Source organism: Streptopelia decaocto (genome assembly GCF_964273445.1).
Source record: "Streptopelia decaocto genome assembly, chromosome: 1".
NCBI lineage: Eukaryota > Metazoa > Chordata > Aves > Columbiformes > Columbidae > Streptopelia > Streptopelia decaocto.
This window is the reverse complement of record NC_138663.1, coordinates 24742278-24751989: the sequence shown is the minus strand read 5'-3', so window position 1 is coordinate 24751989 and position 9712 is coordinate 24742278. Positions and strand designations below refer to the sequence as shown.

The 9712-nt window shown below is 48.1% G+C and overlaps 1 protein-coding gene across 1 annotated transcript; it reads right to left on the bottom strand.

Moving 5' to 3' along the window:
- Positions 1–6885: 6885 nt before the first annotated feature.
- FEZF1 (FEZ family zinc finger 1) lies at positions 6886–9310 on the bottom strand (the record flags this gene model as incomplete). Its single annotated transcript, XM_082076355.1, has 4 exons — positions 6886–7190; positions 7780–7912; positions 8206–8340; positions 8513–9310. The coding sequence occupies 4 exons, from the start codon at positions 9308–9310 to the stop codon at positions 6886–6888; spliced, it is 1371 nt and encodes a 456-aa protein (XP_081932481.1).
- Positions 9311–9712: the final 402 nt, after the last annotated feature.

The following is a 9712-nucleotide window of genomic DNA, read 5'->3' as shown; positions in this document are numbered from 1 at the left end:
TTGTTGCAACTGAACAGCTGCAATGGGACTAATCATGTGCTGCAGACCTGGGACCCAAGTAGAATCTCCATCTCTCTCTGGTCCAACAACTGCTTGTCATTTATGCAATGAGAAGCAGTCCAAGGAAAGCAGGAGAGACTCAGATAGACACAATGACTCTATAGCATAGGACAGACATTACTGGAGTATATAGAAGCTTGTGAAGCAGAAGGGGTATTTGAATGTGAGTGTGACCTCCCCGGCAAGAACTCAACCCAGTAGACTCTTCTTCACCCTTAAGCTGGTTATCTCTGGTTTCAAGCAAATTCCTCCCAATGAAATTTTTTTTTGTACTAATGTATAAAAAAAATTCAAAATCGAATTGTAAACTCCTACAGAGAGTTGTAAATGCTTTGTCAAAAAAAAATCTACAAAAACATTCCGAAAAAAATCTTATAAAGTAGCACCCTCTCTAATTAGTATAGAGACAGATGTAAGTTAAATATAGTAAATGAAACTGAGCTGTGATGTATGCCTTTGCTTCTAGAAATTAAAGTAGCTCTTTGCCCACTCTAACTCCCACTACAAGTTAGTCTGCTGTGCAATAACATTCAGCATCAGGGAAGATTTAGAACAATTTCTGCCTGCTTTTTCAAGAAACGTGAGTTTTGCATTTCTGAGGACTCAGCTGCCTGTCTTGTGGTAGATCCATTTTGGGCTAACTCAGTCTCTGCTGTAGTTGTCATCCTGACATAATTTAATATTTTCACAAAAAATGCCACTGTACACTGCATTTTTAAAGGTATTTGAGAAGAACATAGCTAGAGAATCACCATGCTCCAGAAGAACAGAAGAAACACTGTTTATAGGGAAGGGTGTTTCTGCTGCTTAGGACTAACAAATCAAAACAGTCCATTACTTTATTGTGTGAAATCATAGTAATTACAGGTTGTCCACAAAAGTAATTATGAATTTGTATTGGTCTTTACCTAACTGTTCTAACCAGTTCTACTGTAGGTCTTAAAACTGGGTGCTCCTATAAATTGAGGAATGTCATCTAAATTCATTTTTTGCACTTCCTAGGTTCACAGGATGCAAAAGCATTACTGGACAGAAGCAAGCGTTGGCCCTCAGCTTTTAGCATTCATTTAAATTAACCTGAAGTGGTTTTTAAGATGTGTTCTTAATACAGGTTAATGTATTTTCTGGCAAACATAAAAGAAAAGATATTATGTAATACCTGCATTCCTCATAATTGTTTTTTTATTATTTAAGAAATAACATATTGTTCCTTTAAAATACAGTAGGTTAGAAAATGAGATTGCCATTTCTTTTTTACTTTCTGGTGAACACAGGAAAAGAAACAATCAAAGCCTTCTCTAGCTAAAGCCAAATGATTGGTTTACTGATTATATTGTGGTTCAGATTTTAACTTCCACAGCAGAGATTACTTTTGCAAATTATTGCTTGTTCAGAAGAAAATAGTATTCATCTAAATATATTTATTGTCCAAGTGATTTTCATCATTGTTATTTAAAAAGAATGTTATTTTTCAAGATTATTTCTTTTATATCTGAGGTAGGCAAGATTTCTATGTTGAGGTATATACTCTTCAGATATTTCATGGTATTATCAAGAGGTTAAGAGGTGTTTTAGAAATATTTTGAAAAGGTTCATTTTGTGTCACCAGTTGTATTTAATCCCTCTAAGCTGAAGTACCATGAATCAAGGTTTCTTTTACATGATGTGTCAGTCTGCCACTGAATTTTGTTGTCCCATCCCTGAAAAGTTTAACCTGCCTGTACAGTTGCAGATAAGTTGTTCACACTTACATTTGTAAAGTATCACTTTTTCATTTTCCACACAAAATAAAGCTTAGGCATTACTTTTTCATATAATTATTCAGGAAAAAAAATATCAGAAAAACAGCTTTTCTGTGTGTTTTAATTGATTGGTAACTGCAGATGATTTCTTAGAAATCACGTAATACTTGTGGTGAAATATTAGCCATCTCAAAGGTAGAAAGGGAGGAGGTTTTGTATTTCCACAGGCATGGTTATTGGATTTAATACTGTGCCTAATCAAATACGCAAGACTTTGATTACAGCAGGATGACTCAACAGTGGAACCTTTAAATAAACTCCATGAGAGCTTCAAAGGACGGCTGAAGATAAACACTACTTGTACTTCATAATATCACCACGGGTTTTAAAATGAGAAGTTTTGTATTGTTTCAGGAGTCACAGCTTACTGAAGGAGAATGAGAACTTTCTGCAAAGCCAGGGGACTGTCAGTGAGTCCCAGCAGCTGTTGCAGGGGCTCACTGGGTGCTCTGCAGCCCCTGTTGGGTGATCCAAAAGTAACCCAGGCCGGGAGGAGAAGGAGGACCCAGCATGAAGTGGAGCTGTAGCAACCGTCACTCTTACAGGACCTCAAACTGCCCCTGCTTTTAGGGGGGAGGTGGGAGTTACTGAATTGTTACTGCTGCAGTTGCCAGCAGGGTACAACTCACTACCCCCTCTGTAAGGATGGTACCTGAGCAAGCCAGTAACCAAATAGCCAGTGGGTGGAAAGATTTACATCCCTACAGAGTTAGAATCACTTTGTACTACCATGTCAAACCTCAGGCTCAAATTAGGTCTCCATTTTCTTTACCAAGCACCGAAGAACAAAACGGTGACTGTCCCAATTCTAAGTATGGCACATGAGGTGCAGAGTAAGGAGCTTTCTAATGTTCTAGTTTTCAATCACTGTCCAATTAAACTGTTCTGGTCCTAAGCTGTGACCAACATGCCTTCATTTGAGGTGAATCCACGTGAACCTGTAACACGTTGTTTAGTCTCTCTGTTTTCACAACTGTGGGAATTAAAAAGACAAAAGAAAGGGGGAAAAGAAAAAAAAAAAAAGGCATCTTTGACTAAATATTGTCCAACATCCACATTGGGTGCCTTGAGGTACGCCAGATTTCTGTTTAACAACCTGCGAAGTAGAACATAGTCTTGGATAGCTATTGGTAAGCTTTGCGCTTAGTTTACATTTTGACATACACGGATTTTTTTCTTTATAAACAAACAAAAAATGTCATAGTGCTAATATCTTTGCCCCACTCTCCCCCTCCGCCTTGGAGGAGGGAGGGGTGTCTGATCACCAATAAAGCAGTAGTAAAGCAAAGCCACTATCATTTAATATTCAGAAAGAACTTTGTGAGAAGATCCCGCTGCTGCTGTATTTTATTTCTCCAGCGACGTATGGCAGCTTTGGTAATTCTGGTAGTTCTTCCAGATACTTTCAGCCATTACTCACGTTAACATAATTATAGCATCTGATGAGGACACAAGAAATTCAGTCCCATCTGAGAAATCCTGGGCAGGGTAGAGGGAAACAGCTCCTCCTTGAAAAGAGCTCTCGGCTCCGAGTCCCACAGGCAGCAGTCTTGTCTCCCTTTTATTCTGTACTAAAGTGAAGCTGCTGTGATCGATGGGGGCTGGGCCACAGTGTGGTCGGGATGCTAATGCTCAGCTCTACAGCTCTGTTTTAGCAGCTCCAGAGACACCAATGCCTTCTCCTCCCAGCATCCAGGATGGACTGCCAGAATAAGGCTGACCAGTTGTCATGCACAATACGGATAATACGGCAATGACTCTGACTGGCAAACAAGAACCAAAAAGTAAGGCCTTTCCTTTAGGTACAGGTGACTTCATTTCTCCTGTCAAAATTATTCACAATTAAAAAAATAAAAATAAAATAAAAGCATTAAACTCGTCTGTGGTAAGAAGAGCTCTTAGCGGGTCTAAGCTTTGGGTGTCTATGAAATTATAGCTTTTGTCTCTCATGATGATTTCAGCAGCTTTGAATTGCCTCTGACCATTAACTAGAAATTCACTTAACCTGAGATTAATCTTGAAAGACAGGAAATTAAGGGTAATGCTGCACAGGCCTTCCAAGGCATGTATTAATCGCAGCCTTTGACACAAACATGGCTTTATACAGCAAAATAACAAATGAGCTACCCTTATCTCCCTGAGAAGTCCCACGTCTGTAGTGTTTACCTCAAGAAATCTAGGAAAGAGGAACACTTATCCATGCCCATCACTGACCTTCTCTACTTCACCTTGGAATAAAACTAGACTGCCTAATTTCTACTCCATTTCAAAACACAGACACTCCAGTACATGAGTTCCATAGCAAAATAGCATTCTTCATCAGGAAGACACAGAAGAACCCAGATTATGCAGTGGCTCAGATCTTTTACAGGAAGGAAGGCAAAATACCGATTATAATTTATAAACCTGTAAATGGTCTATGGTCAAGCAACATCAGAAATTCTCTCTCCTCTAACCACAGAAAATGAATAAATAAGCTGCCACTGCCTGGGGAAGCCTGAGCTTTCTCCCAGCACTTAGAAAACAGTCTGGAGAAACAAGGTAGAGCAAAGAATTGCCAGGGATCGGGGTAACCAGTGCACACACTCTTCTGTGGTGCCTTCAGGCCTCATCTAGATGTTTGATTTGAGGCTGATGTTACATGTTCATCACATGGTGGCTAGTTTAGATTCTTCTTTCATTTCATCATATGTTTAATCCTTTCATCATTACATGAAATACTTTTGTGACTGTTCCAGTACACTTGGAGTGCTTGAATAGTTTTGAACTGTTTAAAAGTCATAAAATGAAGATACTTGGCACTTTGCTAAGACAGTTGCAGTACCTTGTACTATCACACTTGCTGAGCAATAAGAAAAGTAAGTTGGAATTCTGCTTCGATTTCACTCAAGGAAAAAGCTCAGAGAAATGGCACACCCACACAATTTCCGTAGGATCTTTGAGACATCTTACTTTTCCTTACGTGTTGCACAGGTTTACTTTTGGCAAGCACGGAAAGAAAAAAAACGAGCGATGCACTTCAGTCACCTTTTTGGGAGTGATTTATCCGTTTTGAAGCCCGAATGACCCTCTCCTTGACTCGGGAGCCGGGCAAAGCTGGAGGAGAAGCGGTCACGGGGACTGGTCCTCAGGGGAAACCCAGCCTGTCCCCTCTCCTCCCTGCCTCTTCCCCGCCTCCTGGTGTACCCGGGGTCCCTTCAGCTGCTCACTCAGCTCTCCCCTCTCACACTTCTCTCGCTCTGCCACCCGTGCCGGCCCCGGCCGCCGCAAAGTAGCGTGAAAACACGGGGACCAGCTCCCCGTCTCCCCGAGATCTCCGAAGCGGAGACCCTCTCCGTGGGGGTCCCCATGCCCCTGCACACGCACGGCGTGTCGGTGGGCCGCACTGAGGTCCCTCCATCCGAACCACCCGTGGGGCTCTGGGCTGCTTTTCCCGGGAGCCGGAGGGAAGCGGCGCGTCCCCGCGGTTCCTCCGGACCCCGATAGGGGCTGAGCCTGCCGGTGTGCGCGGGGTCCGGCCGAGCTGGAGGTCGGACCTGTTGCTTTGCTTTGTAGCACTACAGTCGTCAATTCGGATTACCTCAGTAGTCCGGGATGTGTGAAAGGAGAAAGATTCCCATCCCCTCTCGGCCACCTTCAAGGGTGGACGGTGACACAAGTGCCGCCGGCTTAAACTTTAAGGCCAGAGCTGCTGCTTGCAAACACCCCTGAGAGAGGCGGCCTGTGGAGGAGGGCGGGAGCGCCGCCTGCAAAGGGATATCCCCCTCCTGGACGTAACGATTTAGGCATAATTACAACCATCGCGTCTCGCTCCATCCCGTATAGCCAAAACCGAGGAGGGGCTGCGGGTGCTGCAAGATCAAGTCACCTGCAGGGAGTCCCCGCGGGACCAAATCACCCGTTTGTGAGGGCTGCGCTCCGGAGCAGGCGTGATCGCCAGATACCCCGAGAACGGGACAAACCCCCAGCGCCCGCTTCTCCCTGGACCTCTCCCCCGGCGCCCGGCCGGGGTTCACCGTCCTCGGGCCCTGCTCCGGAGAGAACCGCCCGCCCTGCCCCCCACGCCGTTTCCCGGCGCTGCCCCCCTGCCCGGAGGGGACGGCAGCGGGACGTGAGCGGGTACGGTTACTCTTCCCGGGGGGCAGCACCCGTTTTTCATGGCTGTTTGGGTTACCCCCGGGGGCGTTACAAACCCAGCCTCCCCCTCCCGCCTCTCCTCAGGCGCCCACCGACGAGCGGGCTCCGCTTTCAAGGCTCGGCTTGGCAGAGTCTGCTGAGCAGCTAATAACATAACAACCCGGCTTTGATCAATCCGAACTAATTACCCCTCTTAATTAAAGTCTTTAGTGGTTGTTTCCGTGTTTTGTCAAAGAAGCGGGAGAAGTTTGCCGTTAGCCAGCGCCAGCGCTGCGCTCCCCGCCCGCCCGGCCGAGCCGCAGCCCCCGGGCCGGCAGCACCGACCCCCGCCGCCGCAGTCACTCGTGTTTAAATATTTATTTCCACCAGGTCAACGATTTTTTTTTTCCCCACGTGCAAGAATCAAACCGAAATTCAAATCCGTACATAGAGAGCCAGTTCTGTCCATATAGATATGATATATAGGGTGGAGAGGGAGAGGGGGAAACCAAGAAGGGGGGGGGGGATAGCCAGCAGGCAGCGGAGGCAGGGCAGGATCAGCACAATGGGAATATATATACATCGAAATAATTAAAGTGGTGCAGTGTTCCCTGCTAGGGTAATACAGATCCCAAATAAATACAGCAGAAATTGGCTTGGCGCTTTTTCGTTTTTAAAAAACTAACCAAAACCAAAAAACAAAAACATCTCTCCACGTGAGATGCAATGACAGCAGAAAAACAGTCTTAAAAAGAAAACAGGAAAAAATATATCAGTCCCATAAAGTTAGTGGCCACATAGAGCATAATACACAAAACCGCTTAAGAGGTGCATGCAAAGAGGCGGACGGCGGCAGCGGCGGCAGCTCCGCGGCGAGCCGCGCTCCCTCCGCGCTGGCGGCCGCTCCTCACGGCTGGAGCGGCGTCGGGCCCTGCAGCAGCGGCCCGGGCGGCGGCGGCTGGTCGAGCCCCCCCAGCTCGGCGGGGGGCCGGGGGAGTCCCAGGGCACTGTCGTGCAGCTTGCGGACGTGCTTTTTGAGGTCAAAGTTCCTGCAGAAGCCTTTGCCGCAGGTGGGGCAGGTGAAGGGCTTCTTGTCGTTGTGGGTGTGCATGTGGAAGGTCAGGTTGTACACCTGATGGAAAGCCTTGTTGCAGATATTGCACTTGAACTGCTTTTCCCCGCTGTGAGTCAGCTTGTGGTTTTTGTAATTGCCTGGGAACGAGACAAGAAGGGAAAAGGGACCTGGGGCTGAGAACTGGACGCTTCAAAGAGGAGAAAAAGATCCCCAAATTTTGTCCCACCCCCAGAGCCCGACTTTAGCCGACCTCATAGCGAACACCCGTCTTCTCCCCATCCTCCCCGCGGCTGTTCTTTTGACAGATGAAAAGGAAATTATCGAATAAATCAAAATCATACCAATTGCAGAAATATAACTCCCTAGCTTAGCCTTCCCAGCCAACGAGGAGAAAAACTAACCAAACTCCAGCACTCGGAGGGGAAAACAGGCGGCAAACTCGTTTGCCAAAATGAGCCCAAAGCTGCGTGTTGCCGTGCGTGTACAACGGGCGCTGCCCGCGGAAATGCTGCCCCTGCGCTCCCCCGAAAACGAAAGCTCTGCCCCACTCCGTGGGGCATGCTGTAGGAAATGTGTCGGGACTAGGGATAGGTAAAATTAACCTAAATCTCTAATAACAGAAATTAAAACAAAAATCAACTTCCCCCCCTCCATTGCAAACTGTCACCACACTTGACCTCGCCTGGGGGAGGCCCGGGAAAGGAAGAGAGCGCTGGAGACAGGTACCTTTCTGGTGAAATCCTTTGCCACAAAATTCACAGACAAAAGGTTTGTAACCGGCGTGTATTCGCGTGTGTGTGTTGAGGGTCGAGCTCCGGTTAAAGGCTTTGCCGCACTGGTTGCATTTGTGTGGCTTTTCCTGGAGGGAAACAAACGCCGAGTCACAGCTTGTTGCCCGGTTTGTTGGCTGTTTGTAAGGTTTGTGTGCTGGTTTGCGGGGTTTGTGTGATAGCTGACGGCTCGCCATCGCCGGGAGCGGGGCACGCCGCGGTTACCCCACCGCACTTGGGACAAACAAAATCCCGGGCTCCGGCTCGGCCGACCCCGCACCGCGACGCTGCCTCGGAGCGGCGGGACAGCGCCGGGCTCCCTAAAGGACAGGAGCGAAGGGGTCTCGGGGAAAGATGGAGGGAAGGAAGGATGGAGGCTCACCTGGGTGTGGATGATCTTGTGCCGGCAGAGCGTGCTCGCCTGTCTGAAACCCTTCCCGCAAACTTTGCAAACAAAGGGTCTGGCTCCCGTATGCACGGGCATATGGCGAGTTAAGTTATAATGTGCATTAAATACCTTGAGAGTGAAATCAGACAAAATAAAATTGCGATTAGAAGACGAGAGCGCCGAGGGGAAGCCGTAGTTTAAAAATCAAGCAAGAAAGCGACCGACAACCCGGCGGACAGACGGACGGGGGTAGGAGGCTGGGGAAGCAGGGGAAAGGGAGGCGGGCTGCGGCTCTACTTGCCTTTCCACAAACTTCACACGTGAAAACTTTGGGCTTGCTGCTAGGGGATCCGCGGCTGAACTCCGAGGTCTTGTAGGCGATTTTTTCCGAGAGGATCTGAGCACTCTCTTTCATGTAATGCTGCAGCTGAGCCTGCGATAAGTCCTTGAAGGCCACCCCCGCCGGGTACTTGTCCACGGCCGGCAGCACCAGCTTATTCCGCTCCGCCAGGTAAGCCTTGGGCTGCGGGTGCAGAGGAGAGCTGAGGAAATAAGAAGCCACCGGATGGATGTTGACACTGGAGGACGGGTGACAAGGGCTGTCGCCTCGGTTGAAATAGCACAGGGCTCCCATGGCGTGGAAGGAGGAGTGATTGACCACTCGGGGTCTTACCAGTTTGTACTGCTGCAAGGGCAGGGCGTCGCGGGGGAAATCGCCTTTCAAGCTCAGGGCACAGTTCAAGAGATCGCCGCAGCTAAAGGAGGGCGAGGAAGAGGAGTCTAAATGAGCCTTCCTGGGTTCCGCTCCAGCCACTGCCGCTTTGGGCAGGGGGTCGTACGCCACCGGGACAAAGGGGATCATGCAGGGGATGGAGGAGTTGAGGTGCAGCGGGTGTTTGGGGTCGCCTTTGGCCACGGAGCCGTGGAGGAGCTGCGGGACGGGGATGGTGCGGGGCTCTGGCGTCCGCGCCATGATGCGCTCAATGGAGAAGGCGAGGGGCTTGGGCGTGCTGATCATGTTGCTCCTGGCAGACAGGCTTTCTCTGGCCGGAGTTGCCGCTAGGATTTTGGTCGCCGTGTGGTGGCCACTATTGTCCATGGCTGAATTGCATTTGTTCGCCCGGTTTGAGCCGCTTTGGTAGACGCCTCTTTTTTTTTTCTTTTTTTTTTCTTTTTTTTTTTTTTTCTCTGCTCTCCCCTCTCTCTCTGTTTCTTTCACTCTCTCTGCCTCTTTTCTTGTTACTGATCTGCAAGGAGGGAGACCAGCATCGCCGCCGCCACCATCACTACAGCCTCCGTCGGCGGAACCAGCCTTCTCAGTCCAGTGGACTCATGCCAGCCCATCACAGTTTACTTTGGCGCACCAATGACTCGGGACAATCGCTACTTATTTCTATCAATAGAAAGTGTTGTGTCAATAACGCAGCCAAGATCTCGCCAATCGTTAACTTCCAAGAGGAGAAGGTAAACTAGATAATTGCTCAATTCGCTTCCAACAGTC